Raw genomic sequence first — 20,364 nt, forward strand, 5'->3', positions numbered from 1 at the left:
TTCAGCTCATTACATTCATTTCACACTGGAGCAGTGGATGCTCAGTGATTACAGCTCTGAGTTATTAAGTGTGTTTACATAAGCTCAGTTCATAATCAGATTTCCGGAGTTAACAGATTTTAGTGGTCAGGTTTCTTATACTGAATTATCAGATTTTTCAGGTGGCCATGTATAAATTGCATGCATTGAGGTCTTTGATTGGACACGTAAATGGCATACTCCAGTTTTTAGATTGGATTATCTGATTTTTCATGTGATCATGTTAACAGCATTATCCAAACTTTCTGATTGAATTATCAGATTTTTCAGGTGGCCATGTACAAATGATATACACCAATTTTTAATCCTAATTTTTGTTAAATTATCATGTAAAAGACATACTCTAATTAATAGATCAGATTACCTGTTTTTTCAAGTGGCCACATAAAAGACATACTGCAATCTTCAGATCTTTAGATTCATGTTTAAAGCTCCACTAGGTAGGATTGAGATTTTGTGCTTGTGGGCTCCCCCTACAGTTGCAGAGTGTAATAAATGTTTCATTAGAACTAAAGGTCGGAAAGCAGGTCGCAGTTCTCGCGAGCGTTGGTCGCAGCCGCCTCGGAAAACTTACAGAGTCTGGTTTGAGCTCAGAGGAGCTCCGGCACAGACACGAGAGCACCACGATTCCTCCTGTTACACCTCAGTGCAGCGCTGCAATGAGTTTCAAGCTGCAATTTTACTTCTTTAAAAAGATCAAAAATCAAGAAAATCCTACCTAGTGCTGCTTTAAATGACTCATTCTTCAATTTTTCAGACCAAATGATGAGATTTGTCAGGTGGCCATGTAACTGTAAATAAAAATAAATTTCTTAGATTGGATTATCTGATTATTTAAGTGGTCACATATGTGGCATACTAAAATTCCTGAGATTAAGTTATTGGACTTTCCAGCAGTCAATGTAAGTGGCGTACTTCAACTCTTCTGATTGGATTATTATTTTTTTTAAATGGTCATGTAAATGTCATACTCAAGTTTCTTATATCGATAACATAAATTGCATACTTCCTGGATTGGATTATCTGATTTTTTTTAGTGGCCACGTATACATAGCAGTAGTCACGTAAACTAGCTACATACTTCAGTCTTTTAGACCAGATTAAGGCCTGGATCTGATTAGGAAATTTGCTACAGAGAGCTGAACTTTAGCTCAGTAATCAGATTTCTCATGTGCACAGTTTTCCTCTGGTTAATTTCAGTTTACTCAGTGTGTGCATGCATATGTAATTAGACAGGTCAGATGTTCAGTCAAAAAGGAAACATTTAAAAATGAATATCCATATCTGCTAGAAAAGCGTGATTCATGTTTGCGTTTGATGTTTCTGTAAGATTATTGGCTGGACTCAAAGAAGAAACTGCATTATTATTTGACTCTGACTGTAAATTCAGAGTGAAAAAAAAAGACAAAATCTGATTTTCTGCAGTAAACCTGTGAGGTTTGTGGGTTCCATATCTTTAAATGGCAATGTTGAGCCCTTATACAAGAAGTAAAGGCTGCCCACCGGTCTGGGCACATGAGCTCACTCTCTCACTGTGTGTTTGTGTTCTCACAGATTTCATTCTATTGTATCCAGCACAAATGTGATAGAGACTGTCTGATGTTGGTCTGTCTCTTATTTGTATCCATGTCCTAAATAACAACCCAAGCAACCCCAAGCTAATCCATACTATTATGCAACACACTGTCACACCCTATCAAACCTCCACAGCCTGAACTGAATCTGATTCTACACACAGTGTGGGAGGGAGGTGCTGCTGAGCTGGAGTCATGCTGAGTGTTTCTGGGAGTGGATTCTGTGATTAAGCAGCCGACTAGTTCTACAGGATAGTCTTCCAGGGGAGCGAAAAAGCTCAATGAAAACTCACTTTCTCACATTACAGCATACACGAAAAAATAAAAACATAAAAATATATACATACATCTCTGCAGGACACCACGCCATCATGTTCTGAAACCAGCAGAACAGGATTATAACGGCCTCGGGTCATTAAACAATACCAGATACAATAGCAGAGTGAAAACAGAGCTTAAATATGAGGTGTATTGTAACTTTAACTGTATCTCATTTATGCTTATTTCAGATATGTCATGGCTGAAAAGAAAAAGGGAGGAAACATACAAAATCTAAATTTATGATGTTTGCTTTTGATCAAATATCAAATTTACACATTTGCCCCCAAATGTAGTTGATCATGTTTAGTGTACAATTTCCACTGGGAGTTTCAGGCTAACATGACAATTTATGACAACTAAATATATATCTAACTCTACTTAAAACATATTCAGAAATGTCTAAGTATGCTGTAAATGTACAGATTTAAGTAAATTAATATTACGTTTCCTTAAAATGCTTGAAACTTTGATCATACTTTTTTTTTAAATACAATAGTGTATTTAAATAAAAAAATACTATAAAGTACACTTTAAGTTTAATGTAAATCAATATACTTCTAAAATACTTATTTCCAAATATACTTTTGTACATTTTTAGCAGTTACAGTTACAGTAGTTCACTTGTGCAATCATGTAACTTTTAAGAAAGTAAATTAAATTATTACATTTATAAAATATAAAGTAAATTTATAGCACGCTAAAAATTGTAGTACAGTGTATTAAAATATATTTTTAGACCCAACGAAGTATAGTACTTCTAATGCAAATATATTTAACATCAATTCTTAGTACATTTCTAATATACCTGGTGTATAATAGTGATACATTTGTAATACTAATTAAATGTATTGTAATTTGACTGTAAGAATATTTAAAATAGGGGATTACATAAATGAAATAATATGTTTAAATGTTACTTAAGTATATTTTAAATAGCACACTTTAAGTACCAGAACGGTAACCAGCCAGGCTAGGCTTAGCTAGGCTTAGCTAAGCTAAGGCTAAGCTAAAGCAAGCTACACTAACCTAACCACAGTCCTGCAGGTGCAGCTAGCTAACCAACACCACCCTGCAAAACAGGCAGAAATGCTTACAAACGCGCAGCTTTCAACTGAAGACCATGGAGCAGGAGAGGAGAGTTTCGGCGTTATTTCACGTTCCAAACGTTTACTAAGCCCCTTAACCCCCAATTTTGATTTTAAGCTAAAGTATAAATCATACACTGTTTTGTAGCTACAGTTCTATTACAGTTCACTTGCTGTGGAACTTCTTTTTGGCGGAAGGCACAGTCTGTATTAAAGCATATTCATTAAAAATTTTCTTTAGTCATTTAAAAAAAACAACAACTGTTGTATAAAACCATAGACTGTATATAGCTGGACAGAGCATCGTCTCTCAAAAGTGAAGCCACCACAGGTCGGGCGCCCCCTGCTGTTCGGCTGCAGAAAGCTGTTTAACTCCACCCATCCCCATAGGTTTCAATGGAGAAACAACATTCAATCACGTTTTTTTCTAATATACTGTAATTCTATCTCCTTTATTTAAATGCAGCAGCTAGTGTAACCTCTGCTTATATTGTCAAATTTTTATATTCCCACAGAATTCGGTTTTTAAAACGTTATTCAGCTCTATTCAAAAAAGGTGTGGTTATGGTAAAAGGGCTGCTTATGGGCGGGACCAATAACAGACCGTCAGCTCCGCTCTGCAGTCTGTGACCGCGAGGCAGCCCTCAGGGGCGGGGTTATTCAAATGAGTAGGTTGCTATCCACAGTCTTTCTCCCTCCTCTGGTCTCTACTGCGCAGAATCGGATGTCAGGATCTCCAACATGGCGGAAGATTTTGGCTTCATTTTCATTGAATGAATGGGAACGGAGACACGGCGTCCATCTGTTTTTACAGTCTCTGTATAAAAGCAATAGAACACTCGAGGTCATCTGTCACGCGAATATCATCATCTACGATGATCTATGACCAAATCACAGCCGTGATGTTATTCGAGATAACACACTCCCTCAAGTGTTCTATTGCTTTATTCAAATATAAATGACAGTCCCATTGTAATATTTCATTGTAATATGACCATTTTCACAAAGCACTCACACTTAGGGCTGGGTATCGAAATTCGATACCAAAAAGGTACCAAATGAAATGTCTTGGCACTACCGAGTACCAAAAGGTCTAAAGAAATTTGGGGTCTATTTTTGACACTTTGCGCGAAACACCCATAAACGTTTATTAAACAGTAGCCTCTCCTGGTGACAGCATGAGAATGAGATTACTCATGTTGGCTGTTAAATAAATACAAATAAATATAAATAATAAGGTACCACATTAAAACAAGGCTCCTTTATAAAGGGTTTATAAATGAGTTCATAAATGATTATTAATTATGTTGTAAATACTTTTAGACCATTATTAAGCAGTTACAACAAATAAAACAAATAGAACAGTGAAATAGAATAGAATAGTGGCCTGTCGTTTTCCAAATAGTGATTCACCATTCATTTATATAGTTAATCTTTTTCTTTTACATCAGACAACATCAACATCTCTATTAATTTAACTAAACAGATTAAATGTTTATCCAGTAATCATAATGTGGTGTATACTAACTAGGGATGTCACGATATAGATATTTCAGCGAAATCGATCGGAATTATGTCATGGTCTCGAGCCTCAAAGTCAAAAAGAGCATTGACGCGCGCTACACAAATGGCACAGCACACTGTAGTCGCATTGTGACTGCTGAAAGAGCAGCCCTTTCTCCAGAGAATGTGGACATTCTCATCTTCTTAAAGAAAAACTTGAAAATATAAAAATAACAGATGTTTTGTCTAGCCTCAAATATGTTAATAGTTTTGGTACAAAGGAGCATCTTTCTCTCAGATAAAGCTAATAATATATCTTTATTAAAAAATAAATATTTGTCATTCTCAGGTACGAGTCTTATTTTTAGAGTTCAGTTGGTTAAAGCTCTAATTGTTCTATTATTTTGTACATGAATCTTCCTGTATTTTTTTTATTATTTATTTTGTTATATTGCAAATTTGCTGTTTCAATAGTGCACACTGCTGCTACCAAAAAAAAAAAAACTAGATGGCATTACATATATATCTTAATCAAATTATTTACATTTGCCCATTAGTGCTTTATGTGGTGTATTAAAGATTACTTATATCACTTTGCATCACTTATATCAAGCCCACCTTTTGAAATAAGCCTCTCTGCTGGGGAAAAAAAAAAAAGAAAATCGAGAATCGAATCAAATTGTGACCCTAAAATCGGAAATAAAATTGAATTGAGGATTTAGAGGATCGTGACACCGCTAATACTAACCTTATATTACATTAGTTTAATTATATTTTATTACATTAGTTTAATTATAACTGACTTTCTATATTATTTTATTAGATATGTTAATGATGACTGATGGAAAATTAAGACAACACTGTTGCCTGTTGCCCTTTTCTATTGATGTTTTGTAACTGCTTATTTATGGTTTTACAACTTAGTTAATAGCCATTAGTAAACTTATTTTATAAACCCTTTATAAACTCTTTATAAGGGGCCTTATTTTAAAGTGGTACCAATAGTAATTTTGTGAGAATAATTAATGCTTTTTGTATTTTTTGGTTAGAATTTAGAAAAAGGTACCGAAAAAATTATTGTTTGGGTATCTGTACCGAATTCAAAGTATTGAGCCGATACAGGTATCGAACATTTTTAAACAATACCCAGCCCTACTCACACTGTAAATAAAACACCAACAATATTTATGACTGATGCAACCATCAAGTTTTTATTCACACCTTGGTAAATATTACAAAATATGATGAATTGCCTTTTGCAAAGTGCTACAAGGCAGAAAGAGAGACAGTCGGACAGGAAGTTTAGGTTTAAAGGACACAAACAAAACATACACACATGTGCGCACACACACACACACACACGCGCACACACACACACACACACACACACTTGAAATAGGTAGCATTACCATTTGGAGGAGAAGGAGGAGGAGTGTTACCATGTAGGAAATTCTTCCCTTGTACTTATTCACTGCATAGTTATGGATAAAAAAGACAAAGCTCTGACTCTGACACACACACTTATACTCACACACATATATACACACACACACACATATATACACACACACACACACACACACACTTTCTCTCACACATACACCACTCTAAACCTTGTACCTTCAAGACATATCAGCAAAAGTAGCGTAATACTGGGAAGCAAATGAAAACAAAAAGCGTTGAGTGGAAAGTAGAAAAAAACAAAAACTCAGCAGCTTAAAGGAATACGGCACCGGTCTCCAAACTGACCTGTATCTGCAGTCTCACACATAAAGGTGTTTTAACCCTTGGAGCCTGTAGTTCACAATTCACACCCTCTCATGACTACATTACTGTGACAATTGTCTTTTTATCGTTTTATTGGCCCTAAAATAGAACCCCCTGTGGTACAATACAAGATATACTAATTCATACTGTTAATAAAAACAGTTTCTGCATAAGGATTGTTAACTGAGTGATAAACATATGGTTTAACAGGTCAAATAGTTATTTAAGCATGCTACATAGGAACTGTGTCTGTAATAGAGTGTGAAGTTCTTTTGGTTTCAAATTTTACCCCACATTTTTACCCCCCCATGCACTGACTCTTGGCAGTTTTTTTTTTGCAGACGTCCTCTGAGAAAATTACAAGCTGAATTACCTACTGTTTTTCACTGAACTCCGTGGTCCTCCGGTAATTTTAGTCCCGTCCGAACTCACATCTCTCAGTTTAGTCACCTCGCGTTTAATAAAATAGCTATTTGTCCACTACCATGCACTGTAATTACACTTTGGGCATTTTCACGAAGATCCATATAAACACAACAGCCAGTGGAAATGGAGGAGCTACTGAACGCAATGTCATGTGACTGAAAAAGCAAAAACAAAAAAACTCACTGGTCCTCCTGTTTTTTCAAAAGCAGTCCGGATGCAAGAGTTTTATCAATAAGTAGAAGTGTGAAATATTTTTCGCAGACTTAAAAGTGACGAGTAGCACTATATTAACATGTGTAGTTTCAATGTTTTATGGCTGAATTCTTCCTAACAAGGAAAAAAAAAAGATCGCTAGTAGTTTGTCTCAGTAGTTAGCTAGCTAACTAGCTAAATTCCCGTTCCACCTTAAATCAGGGAACAGACTGCAGGGGCTGCAGCATTTAAGGCGGCAGGGAAAAATAAAATAAAAGTGAATCAAAGCTAATTATTTCAGCTTCCCATCATAGAGGATTTATGGAATGGACAATAATAATTAATTTCTGCACCACCTGCCCCCTTTCTGAAGACATACAATAAAGCCTAAAGTTAGCTAGTTAACCAGCAGCAGCAGCTAGGTTACTGAACTTTAGAGCTCCTGATGACGTATTGGGTGCTTAAAGAGTTGTTTCTCCCCAATTTACACGGCCAACTGACCAACCCACTCATTAAGACCAGGAGGGTGAAGACTAGCACATGCTTCCTCCGATATATGTGAAGTCAGACACCGCCTCTTTTTCATCTGCTGCTGATGCAGCATTGCACTCTAGCATCACAGCGTGCTCGGAGGAAAGCGCAGCGACATCAGCTCACAGACGCCTTGTGCTGAGAGACATCACCCTTTAGAGTGATGAGAGGAGAGAGCGCCATCTACCTACCCAGAGAGAGCAAGACCAATTGTGCTCTCTCAGGGCTCCAGTAGCTGATGGCAAGCTGCATGAACAGGATTCGAACCGGCAATGTCCTGATCATAGTGGCTGTGCTTAGCCTGAATGGTCAGAGAGAGAGAGAGAGAGAGAGAGAGAGAACACTCTACCCACCCAATAACAGCAAATCCTACACTACAGTTACAGCAGGCAAGGTTGAAGAATGCTGGGGTGTTTCCTCAAGGGTGGGGAATGTACTGTTATGAGAATGAAGCAGCGAAAGGCCCAGTTTCAGTACTAACACTGATTCAAAGAGGTAACTGTACAGGCCTCAACATGTCCCTGAACAATGGCCTCAAAACGTGGCCTCAGTTGCTACGAGACTCACCACAAACGTCAACCCTGTTACACCCTAAAGCCTGAGCAGCCTGGAGAGCCGGCTTTTGACAGAACTGAAGCACTGCCTAACAAATCTAACGCACCCAGTCCGACCAAACAATGTTCTGAACAAAACTACAGAGAAACAGTAAATGCTCATTGAATTCCCCTTTTAAAAAAACAACAAACCTAAAGTATACAACCATATTTAAAACTTGTGATGAAGTGCACGATTTGCCACCAAATCCCTTTTCCTGGAGATGGTCTGTCAGAGTTGATCTACAACCATAATTTTACATATGTGGCTCCACAATTTACAGGGTATTTACCCCTTAAACCCTTGGATTATTATTCAGTGAATTAGTTTGTGGAATCCCACAGAGTTCTAGTTTAGGGCCTTTGGAGCTTAGTTCACTGGGATATTATTGTAGTTTATTATTCCTTCATCAATTCTTATGCAGAAACAATTGTGAATTAGTTTGAGGAGTCCCACAGGGTTCTAGTTTAGGGCCTTTGAAACTTTGTACACTAGAACATGAATGTAGTTTATTATTCATTCATCAACACTTATACAGAAACAATTGTGAATTTGTTTGATAAGTCCCACAGGGTTCTAGTTTATGGCCTTTGAAACTCAGTTTACTAGGACAACATTAATGTAGTTTATTATTCAGTCATCAATCCTTATGCAGAAACCATTGTGAATTTGTTTGAGGAATCCCACAGGGTTCTTGTTTAGGGTCTTCAAAATTAGTTCACTAGGACCTTGATTTAGTTTATTATTCAGTCACCAATCCTTATGCAGAAACCATTGTGAATTTGTTCGATGAGTTCCACATGGTTCTATTTTAGGGTCTTTAAAATTATGTATTTCACTGTTCATTAATCAATCCTTATGCAAACACCATCATGAATTAGGTTATGGAGTCCCACAGGGTTCTAGTTTATGGCCTTTGAAACTCAGTTCACTAGGACAACATTAATGTAATTTATTATTCAGTCATCAATCCTCATGCTGAAATTATTGTGAGGGCCTAGTTTAGGGCCTTTAAAACTTAGTTCACTAGAACAAGAAGGTAGTTTATTATTCAGTCATCAATCCTTATGCAGAAACCATTGTGAATTTGTTTAATGAGTCCCACAGGGATCTAATTTAGGGCTTTTAAAACTTGGTTAACTAGGACATTAATGTAGTTTATTATTCATTTATCAATCCTTATGTTAAAACTATTGTGAGTGTCTAGTTTAGGGCCTTTGGAACTCAGTTCACTGGGATATTATTGTAGTTTATTATTCAGTCATCAATCCTTATGCAGAAACGATTGTGAATTTGTTTAATGAGTCCCACAGGGATCTAATTTAGGGCTTTTAAAACTTGGTTAACTAGGACATTAATGTAGTTTATTATTCATTTATCAATCCTTATGTTAAAACTATTGTGAGTGTCTAGTTTAGGGCCTTTGGAACTCAGTTCACTGGGATATTATTGTAGTTTATTATTCAGTCATCAATCCTTATGCAGAAACCATTGTGAATTAGTTTGAGGAATCCCACAGGGTTCTAGTTTAGGGCCTTTGAAACTGATGTTAGTTACGACAGTATTGTAGTCATGAAAGTAAAGCAGTGTGGTTTACAGGATCTCATTGGTTACAAATTGAGTAGCTTGAGGACCACCAGGATCCAATGGAGTTGGCCAGCTCAGATATGAGTGTATGGAAACTGTTCTGTATGGTTGTGGTGGATGAGGAGACCGTTATGTAGAACTTAAGAACGCAGACAGAGCTTTGCCTTGACTAAAGGGATTAGACTGGATTCACATTGTCAACAATTCCTCAGACTCTGAAGACGCGAGTAAAGGGCACTGGTCGTAGCAAAAAGTCCTACCCTACGTCCGTACTGTTTTTCAGATATCCTACTCTATATTCCTTATTATTCGCCAGCTGACTGACGCAACGTTTAAGAATCAGAACGATAATTACTGGAAATAGTTTCAGCTACTGAGATCCCACATGCTCTACTCTGAACCAGACACAGTATGTGCTGTACCTTGCATAAATATGGACACACACATGCGTACATACATACATACACACACAGACACACACACACAGACACATTCATACTCACATTATACCTTATAGAGGAATTCTACCCGTTTCAAATCTTCTGTATAAGTAAATCAAGACGTAAAGTAGTCATTGAATGAGGTTTAGTGTAAAATGTAAAATTCTACAGAAACTCGCTGAAAATCTCTGAAAAATGTCTGAGATCTAAGAGTCTGAGGTGGTGAATAAAAACAAGAACACAAATCATGTCAAGTTTAGTACTTATAAAACAGGGCTGCCCAAATGTGACTATAAACCACCCCCCACACACAAAGTGAAAAACATTTTTATAAATGCATATATATGATATGATTTTAATTAAGCATATTTTATTAACAAAATATTGTGTTGTGCTTTACAGTTTTTTTTACTTTACTTAAAGTATATTTTTAGTGAATTAAAAAAAAATGCTTTTGGCCCCTGGCCCACTACAAACAGAAAATAGGCATCAATGTTTTAAAAGTTTTAAACTTTTTAACATGCTAAAGGGACTGTGGTAATTACTTACAGCTCTGGAAAAAAATAGAAACCACTTCAGATTTTTCTATTTATAGGTTTATGTTTGAGTAAAATGAACATTGTTGTTTTATTCTATAAACTACAGACAACATTTCTCTCAAATTCCAAATAAAAATATTGTCATTTAGAGCATTTTTTTTTCAGAAAGTGAGAAATGGCTGAAATAACAAAAAAGATGCAGAGCTTTCAGATCTCCAATAATGCAAAGAAAACAAGTTCATATTCATAAAGTTTTAAGAGTTTAGAAATCAATATGTGGTGGAATAATCCTGGTTTTTAGTCACAGTTTTCACGCATCTTGGCATGTTCTCCTCCACCAGTCTTACACACTGCTTTTGGAAAAAAAACAATTAGGCATTTCAGCTTGCTCTGATGGCATGTGATGATCCATCTTCCTCTTTTCAATTTGGTAAAATCATTTTTAAGTGGTCTCTTATTTTTTTCAGAGCTGTATATGCTGATGATGCATGTGATGCATATGTAAATGCAGGATGTTTTAAGACCATAAAACATCTGTTCAATTCACCAACAGTACCTTTAAAAATAGGATGTATTTTTAATACTAAATAAATTTATAATCACCACCACTGTATAGATGTCAGTAAGTTTCTTTACAATTACATATATTTTACACTGAACAACTATCAGTATGTGAACTATACAGAATTTTTGAAAAACAGATGGAGTTCCCCTTCAAGCAAATGGCAGTGTTTTCCTTCATGTTCCTTTAGTGTAGTTTTAAGGAGTATGGACTGATCGATAGAAGAGTTCATACACACGTGAAAACGCATACTCGCTCTATCCCTCTCGCCCTCACACACATCGGTGGGTAAAAACTAAAACGACAGTCCTATTCCTTACATTATTCAAAAGGAAAAAAAACAATTCTTTACATGCCTTCTTTGAAAATGACTTAAAAACTTAAAATAACTTAAAAAATTAAAAAGCGATAAAAATGAAAAAATATCTGGCTGCTACAAGCAGCAGGATGTTGAAACATAAACGAGAGAAAAAAAAAATCACCAGCAGCACGAGGTTATGGTCAAACTTTTTCATTAAAAAAAAAGAAAACAAATAATAAACCTAAGCTTATTTCCCTGTACAGCTCTCTCTTGTCATCTAGTGTCCTAGTTGTAAAGTAACTTCAACCCAGAAAGTACCTAAAGCAGAAAAAAACACCACTATGCAGAATACCTGATACTCCCTTTTTTAAGAGGGACAGCAGCCATACTTTTCTCTTACGCCCTCTGCTGGACAGCACAGTGTCTACTGGAATGTTTACGTATCTAAGCCACTTGTCGGTTCACTTCTTTGATTCTCTTCTTCACCTGTGCTTCAAACACACACACACACACACTCGTCTTTCACATCTTTGTCTGTCCGTCTCCGTCTCTTTCCCCGTTTCTTTCACTGGTACAGCAGTGGGGTTATTTTAGGACATTCTAATGATTGGACCGCACCCTCAGTCTCTACAATGTGGGCCAATGTGTGCTTTAGCAGTAGCTGCGAGTCTGGCCCTCCGTGTGGATGGTCCAGTTAGGACCAGGCAGACTGCCCTGTCGATTCAGTCCCCGCGGTCCGCGGAGAGCTGCGGGCCGAAGTGCAGGATCCAGAATCACATCCCTACGGGGGGCGTTGGGGTATGGGGGAAGCACCGGACCTGCCTGGTAGGGGTACTGGTTGTATGGATTAACAGCCATTGGAGTCCCATATCCTCGTGGTGTGCTTATCGCTAAGTTTGAGAAGGCCGCTGAGGGAGATGGGGTCGAGGTGTGGGGTGTGTCTTGATGTGCTTGGGGACTCCGACCAGGATACGGAGGGTCCTGGAAATGAGGTCTTGGAGGGTAGGGATTAGGAGTTGTACCGTCTCCCTGTGGCCCTGGGATAAAGTCTTGGCTTCTGTAAAACTTAAGGACTTGGTCACCAGATGGCATGACGTCAAAGGCTTGCCGGTACTGGCTTCCAGAAGATCGCCGCAAAGGGTCCTGGCGATGGAAAGCTCCAGAGCCTTCTCGTTGATGGACCGGAACCTCAAAATGACCCCGAGAGGGTCCGGGGGTGTACACATTGTAGGCAGGTGGAAGGCGCTGCTGATGCTGGCTGGGGTAAGGGTTAGGGGGGTACTCAATGTGAGGGGAGGAGGAAGCAGAGGATGCTATGCTTGGACCCTCTCTTTCATCCTCCGCCAGCTTCTCGATCAACAATGAAGCGATGTCCTTTCCCGTCAAAGCCTGAAGGGGTTCCGAGCTGGAGGTCTGAGGGTCCGAAAGACTGCGGAAGTGTGCAGTGCTTGGTTCAGTTTGTAACTCCAGTGCCCTTGAGTCTAAAACAGCATCATTTTGCACCGGGATTTCAAAGCTTGTTGTAAGACTCTCCAGTTCGGTGGACTGGTGTGGGGAATGCTGCTCATCCTCTGGAGGTGGCTCAGGAGGTGGCGCAAGAGGTTCAGCCCCTTGATGTGCATCTCCATCCAGATCTGTGGTGGCCCAGGTCTTAGCATTTGCTCCAGCTACTGGAGGGCTGGCAAAGGGGTAGTTCACATAGATTGGCTCAGATTGCTCCTTCATTGGAGGCTTATGTGCTTGTAGAGGGGAAGCCTGGTTCGAATGGGCTTGGGGCGACTTTGACTGGGGAGGCTGATGATGGCTCAATGGCATCTCTTCTGGCCTGGAGGCCTCAAAGTACCGATAGCACACTTTCCCATTTTCAAAGTATGGGTGCAGCTGGGAGGCAGTGAGGTCAGATGAAGGTGAGCGCTGTGGACAGTGCAGGCTGCGTTGGTGAACGGAGAGGGGTACCAGACCTCCGGAGGAGCCCAATCCAGCAGGGATGGGGTGCATTTCACTACGGCCAACCCGGACAGAAGAGGACGTCTGCCGCTGGAGCCGAGGGTTTCGGTGGCCCGGGAGGTGGTCTTGGGAATGATGATGAGAATGTGAGTGACCATGAGAAAAGGAAAATGAGTGTGAGTGGGCTGCAGCCCAGGCACGGGTGGCCTCAGAGGACCAAAGCTGAGGAGTCCTGGCAAATTCAGCGATCTGCGAGTACTGGGGAGGTGGGTGTGCTCTGGAAAGGGGTCTCTGGTTGGCAGGGTCCGTAAGCCGGAGGTTGCCCTCCATATCTAGCCTCATGTTCTGGTAGCTGTGCTGAGAGTAGCTAGGTGGAGCTTGTGGATGTTCAGGGGCACCAATCTCATAGTAGAAGTTCTCCATCTTGGACGGGTCTTCAGAAGATGAGAACGCAGGCCGGGCATGAGGCGACTGAGTCTGTACGGGAGGCTGTGCAGCTTGTACTGCTTGATTGGCCATTCTGGCAGCATGATACCGGGACAGTGCATCTGATGTGCTAGTAATGCGCTCCGAGAAAGCTCTAGAAAGCGGTGGGTTGCCCTGAGCTGGACCCACCATGCGCCGGATGCGACCAGCATCTAGGGAACGGCGAGTGAAGTCTTGGCGGTCGGCTTTGGAAAGTGGAGCCCTTTGTGGAGCGAGATCCGATGGTTTAGGGGGTACTTTGGGACGAGTGGGCTGGAAGGCATGTACCTGGGCCAAGGGGGAGCTCTCCGATTTGGAGTGCAGGAGCTGGGAGTGAGCCTGGGCGGGAGACATGGATTGACTACCAGCCTTTTGCTGCTGCAGGTGAGGAGCTGAGAACTGGCGGCCATAGGCCGGAGGTTTCCTCTGTGAGGGAGCCTCGCTAGCAGAGGGGGGGCTGGATTTAGAAGGCTGTGTTGGTGGTGGAGAAAGCTGCTGCTGGTTCTTATAGATGGGGCTTGGAGTTTTCTCGTTGTCCCCAGAGGAACTGCCAGCAGACAGCTCAGAATTGGAGTCTCCAGAGTCAGAAACTGAGGCGTCAGAGGAGAGAGTCCCTGTGTCCTGCAAAATACAGTACAAATGTTACAATAATAAAACATACAATGCATTTAAAAAGCTGCCCTCAATGAATCTTTTATGGAATAATGCACAGATATGTTCAACAACCCTGACAGAAGGCATTAGACTAGCGGTGAAGGGCCAGATTCCTGCACAGATGTAGGCTTTTTTGACCCAAACATGCCTGTTTAATCACTTAGGTATTACCAGATTTACTAGGTTTTTTAAAGCAGGAAAATTAACACACTGATGCATATTGATCTCTAAAAAATGTTCAAACCAATTTCAAAAAGTCCTTATAGGTTAAATGTCAATGGCCTTTAAAATTGTGGACCAAATACAAACATACAAATACAAACTCAGGAAAAATTAAGAGACCACATTAGTTTCTGAATTAGTTTATCTGATTTTGCTATTTATATGTATATGTTTGAGTAAAATAAACATTGTTGTTTTATTCTATAAACTACAGACAACATTTGTCCTAAATTCCAAATAGAAATATTGTCATTTGGAGCATTTATCTGCAGAAAATAAGAAATGGCTGAAATAACAACAAAAAAAGGAAAACATTCATAAAGTTTGAAATGTTTAAAAATTAATATTTGGTGGAATAACCACAATTTTTTTTAATCACAGTTTTCATGCATCTTGGCATGTTCTCCTCCACCAGTCTTACACACTGCTTTTGAATATCTTTATGCCACTCCTGGAGCAATTTTTTTTGTGAAAATTTTGATTGGCTTGTGATCATCCATCTTCCTCTTGATTATAATCCAGAGGTTTTCAATTTGGTAAAATCAAGAAACTCATCATTTTTAAGTGGTCTCTTATTTTTTTCCAGAGCTGTATAAACACAAGACAAACCTGTCCTGGGGGAGATGCCGGCTCCTGATCATGCGCTGCGTCTGAAGCCTTTTCACCAGTCCCATCTTCACCCTCACCCTCAGTCATCCACACAGACAGTGGGCGCACTGTGGAGTATAGTTGGTCAAGATCCGAGGACAGCAATGCCCCTGCGTCTGCGGACAGGGAGCGTTGGAAGCGGGTGTCGGCCTCAGGAGGGGTCTGGCGGGGCCGGTACGGAGGAGAGGCACCCTGCCGGAGAGCCTTGTTGGCACTCTCGGTCAGAGCCAAAGCCATGAGGCGTGCTGGGTTTTTCGGAGGAGGTGGAGGTGGCTGCTGGGAGGGCAGAGGAGCACCAGTGGGACCAATAATGCCTAGGAGAGCAGAGATTGGCAAATAAATGTAGAGCAGCAGTTAGAATAAAAAATAATAATAATCAGATAGAATTACTGCAAACTATGAGAGTCTACTCACTGGGGCCCTTGATCTTTGCCTCAGGACCCAGTTTACTGCTTAGCTCCTGCTGGCAACTCTCTGTGAGCTGGAAGTCACAAGACCTCAGCAGCATGGATATCATTTGGGGTGGTTGCGGGGGTCCACCACCAGGAGTCCCAGGCTGCAATTCACCAGCTCTCCCACCAATCATTTCCAGCACCTTAAAAGTAAAGAAAGGCTTTTTAGTTGACCATGTATCACTAATCACTAACAAACACGTCAAAACCTTTCATATGTCCAGATTAGATCTACAGTAAAAGCATTCATTTTAGAGCTACCTGAAGATACATGGATAACTATTGGTATCCCTCTAGTAACTTTAATGTGCATGGACATATAATATATAGTAACATCCTTCAAATAAGTAATCATTAGCCTTTTGTTGGTGATGCACTGGAACAGAATTTAAACAATTTATTTCCATTTTTAAACCAATGTGTACATTAAAAAGCCTAAAAAGCCTCAAGTTAATTAAGTTACTGAAAACAGAACATTTTAACAGAGGGTTTAAACACTTTTTAGCCAATACATTTCCATGATTTTTTTTTAAATGTTAAAACCAATCCTAATAGGTTAAATGTCAAAAGCCTCCGACTTTGCTATTTATATGTATATGTTTGAGTAAAATGTACATTTTTTTATTCCATAAACTACAGAAAACATTTCTCCCAAATTTCAAATAGAAATCATTAAGAGCATTTATTTGCAGAAAATGAGAAAATGGGTGAAATGACAAAAAAAAACTCAAATAATGCAAAGAAAACAAGTTTTCATAAAGTTTCAATAATTGGTGGAATAACCCTGGTTTTTAATCACAGTTCTTGGCATGTTCTCCTCCACCAGTCTTACACACTGCTTTTGGATAACTTTATGCCACTCCTGGTGCAAAAATTCAAGCAGTTCATCTTGGTTTGATGGCTTGTAATCATCCATTTTCCTCTTGATTATATTCTAGACATTTTTAATTTGGTAAAATCAAAGAAACTCATCATTTTTAAGTGCTCTCTTATTTTGTTCCAGAGCTGTATTTTTGTATAGTGAAATTTACCTTGGCAGGTACGCTGATGGCGATGGGGTCTGATATATCCAGCGGAGGAGACTTTGGTGCTTTAGGAGAGAGGGCGTGTACCACCTTCTTAGTAAAGGAGCGCCTCTCCTGCGGGGGCTGTGCAGAGGGGGCGGAGCCTGCAGGAGCAGGGGGCTGGTTCATGGAGGGGCTGAGGTTGCCCTCTCCAGGCTGAGTGGTGCTAGAGGCAGCGTTCGTGGCAGCAGGGGGCCGAATGTGCTGGCAGAACACCTGCTGGGGTGGGGCAGCAGCCGCCAGTATCAGACTCCTGCGGGCTGCTGCTTCTGATTGGTTAAGCACAGAGTCTGGGTCTTCTGTGATTGAGCGTTGACTGCCGGAGTGGGCGTGGCCTTGGTGGCTCAGGCAGCGATAGGGAGGGGGCGTGGCCGCAGGTGGAGATTCGCGGCCGCCAGGGGTGACGTTGCTGGCTCCGATCCCGATTGGCCCATCGTCCAGGAAGGTGGGGCTAAAGTCAATGACATCTTCAGCCATCCAGGATGCGGCGGGGTCCTGTGAGAAATCAGGCAGCATGTAAACACCCTCCTCATCGTCTTCATCGTCGTCCTCCTCGTCTGCATCTCGAACCTCCTCGGGTAGGAGGCTGTCGTATGAGCGGCTGGGTGGGATTTGGGGTGGATGGGGCTGAGGCAGGAGCTGAGGGTCCATGGAGGCGGCCAGAGAGAGGCCGTCGCTGCTGGAGCGAGGTCTTCGTAAACGCTGCATTTTACCTTGACCTGAGGGGAAGAGAAAGACCATTATGCCGCTATCAGGTACAATTAAGTTTCCACACTAAAAGGCACACTAAAAATCCTTTAATTTTTTCAAAAAGTGTCAGGGTGCCTTATAATCCAGTGTGTCTTAGGTATAAATTTTATCAGTCACATTGTAAGGAGCAGTAAAGGCACTCCACTAAAGTACAGCATTATAATAGTTTTAGTAAAGTTTCTCCCGCACTAAGGCTGGAGCAGTATTAGCATTAGCCGCTAACCACAGCGCTAGCTCTTTCACTTTTCAGAGGTGAGTATATTGTACTGTAATCTCCATGTTTACCATGTTAAACCGCTAGCTGATAGCGCCCTGGTTTACCGGAACACTCTGCAATCTGCAGCTAGCACTGCTGCTAAGTGTGCTGTTGAAAATATTGGAAATGTAAGCTTATTGTAAATAAACAGATTTCAGGAAAGAAATTTGTGTAGATTACTTTGCGAAACTCTTGTTTCTTACTATTGTCACTTAGACATAGACATTATGTATATATGTATATTTATATATATATAAATATATATATAGACTCCGCATAGCCTGCCTCCTGGCGTTGCAGCCACCACCAGGACACAGGCTAAGCAGAGTCCATGTGTATATGTATATATATATATATATATATATATATATATATATATATATATATATATAAACACACACACACACACACATATATATATATATATATATATGTCTATGTTTGTCTGTTGTTATCAGTACAATGATGGCGGAGCACTGAGCTGAAAACTAGCAGCATGGGATGTAAACAGTGTTTTTAATAAGCTTCTTTTGCACATTTGAAATTATTAATGCCTTGTTTTAAATGTCAAGGCTCTCTATATTCTACCAACAAGGTGTGGAGCTACTTTGAACCTGAATAACAATGTAAAAAGCGATTTATTGGGGCAAAATATATGCCCCGATACGGTCGTTGTACAGAGTGCTGGGCAAAAAGGATAAAATTACTGTATTTCAGAAAGCTGTAGGAGAGCCAAAGACCTTTAAGACAATGATATTTGTTCCTACCTGCTCCGCTGTGTTGGGAAGACAAAGACTCTTCACTCTTAGCTGATCTCAAGGTCACACTATCCACCCTGCAGCCTAAAAGACAACACAATAACAGAGGACATCTTGATGACAACACTGAGTGGTGATTACAATCATTTTATGTCATGTAAACGAGTAAGTAAGTAAAACAAGAATAAAGAAGGGACAGGAAAAGGTAAAACTAGTCTCATAAATGTTTGCATTATTTTAATCTTGTAAATTTTAATGTGTTAATTTTTTTATCCAAATGAATAATTCTACCAAGTTTGGACCAAACTTCCTCCCATGATTCACTCTTTGTAAGACCCTCGTAATGTATTAGCATTTTTTATTAAGTGATGTAAATGCAGAATATTTTATTTACAAAATTAAAAGATTTTAATAGAAAAACCATTGAAATTTTAATGGAGAGTAAGACAAGATCCATAAGTACAGCATAACACTATGTTTATGGTCCACTGTAATAAAATTATTTGTTTTCAACCCTTCCAAATACAGAAGGAAGTAGGAGGATTTTAACTTGTGATTAGTGGTGATATTTTTTTAAATGATTAACACCACTAGTTAAAACTAGGAATTGAAATAAATCCTATAACTACACAGAAGGAAACCACAGGCAATCAAAATGACATTTCTACAGACTGCATTCTATCACATTCTAAATTTACTGAGGTCTCACTCCAAACAGATCATGAAAACAGGGATCTTTCCTCTTTTCTATTACCTGCGTGAGAGGTTGTGGGCTGGAATAAGGAGCTGATACGACTTGGCTTGCGGCGGCTCGAGCCTGCAGGCTTCCCGATCGCAAAGAACGTCTTCCAGCTCCCTCCGGCTGCCTTACGAGCCTTCAGCCCTCTTTTCCTCCTGTGGAAGGAAAAATACAGAGAGAAGTTTAAAAAGTGAACAAGCTAAAATACAATTAATTAATGCAAAACATGAACTAATAAAATAAAAATGCAACATCAAACTAATCTAAAATAAAAACATAAAGCACTAATTAAAGAAGAAAAGAAATGCCACTGAACTAAAAAAATATAAATTGAAATAGAGATTGAAATTTAATATAAAAAATAAAGAATAACATTTAAAAGGCTTGAAAAGTGTTGGCACTCTATTAATAACCCACTAGTATTAGCAAGGATATACTTTTTCTTCTCCAATTCAGTTAGTGTGAATTAGCTATTAGAGTGGGTTTGCTAGTGTTTATTTATTTTTTATTTTTTTGATTAATGCTCAAATAAAGTTTTTCCTCCATACTTTGGATTATTCGTGAGGTGCAGGAATCAAACAGGTGTTGTGTAATAAAACTCATCAAAGGAAACCCTTTAAAAAATATTCAGGTAGTGTTAAACAAACAACTGTCCACAAAAACTGTAACAGTCCACAGGATGGCAGCCATGAGCACAAAATTCATGTAATACTGCTGCTTAAAACAGCCAAAAGACTAGAACACACTTTAACATGAAACTAAAAATGTATCACATCAGAAAGAAAAAAACAACATCAGAAACCCAATATATTATTTTCACCAGAATTACCAATTTAAAAGCACTTAAATAAATTAATTAATAAACATAAAAACGAGACATACTCTACCTATAACTTTTTTTTTTATAAGAGTTTTATAAACGCTCAGTTCCAGTTAGTTACTGTTTGT

At 39.4% G+C, this 20,364-nt stretch overlaps 1 protein-coding gene and 1 long non-coding RNA gene across 7 annotated transcripts in view; both read right to left on the minus strand.

The window, feature by feature from the left end:
- Positions 1–5,706: 5,706 nt before the first annotated feature.
- Positions 5,707–11,189, minus strand: LOC125783366 (uncharacterized). Its single transcript, XR_007426093.1, has 2 exons — positions 9,180–11,189; positions 5,707–8,760 (listed from the first exon to the last, which is right to left on the minus strand). It is a non-coding gene; the product is annotated as an uncharacterized LOC125783366 (long non-coding RNA).
- A 7-nt stretch (positions 11,190–11,196) lies between these two features.
- The window catches only part of arhgap33 (Rho GTPase activating protein 33), a 118,714-nt gene continuing 109,546 nt past the window's right edge, over positions 11,197–20,364 (minus strand). For all 6 annotated transcript variants that reach the window (XM_049467451.1, XM_022668679.2, XM_049467455.1 and 3 more), the window contains 6 exons: positions 19,432–19,571; positions 18,687–18,761; positions 16,881–17,632; positions 15,812–15,992; positions 15,359–15,711; positions 11,197–14,494 (listed from right to left, as the gene is read on the minus strand). In XM_049467451.1, coding sequence (XP_049323408.1) covers positions 12,113–14,494; positions 15,359–15,711; positions 15,812–15,992; positions 16,881–17,632; positions 18,687–18,761; positions 19,432–19,571 — 3,883 coding nt within the window. In that variant the 3' untranslated portion in view covers positions 11,197–12,112. The remainder of the gene's footprint in view (positions 14,495–15,358; positions 15,712–15,811; positions 15,993–16,880; positions 17,633–18,686; positions 18,762–19,431; positions 19,572–20,364) is intronic.

Source organism: Astyanax mexicanus, chromosome 1 (assembly GCF_023375975.1).
Source record: "Astyanax mexicanus isolate ESR-SI-001 chromosome 1, AstMex3_surface, whole genome shotgun sequence".
Lineage (NCBI taxonomy): Eukaryota > Metazoa > Chordata > Actinopteri > Characiformes > Acestrorhamphidae > Astyanax > Astyanax mexicanus.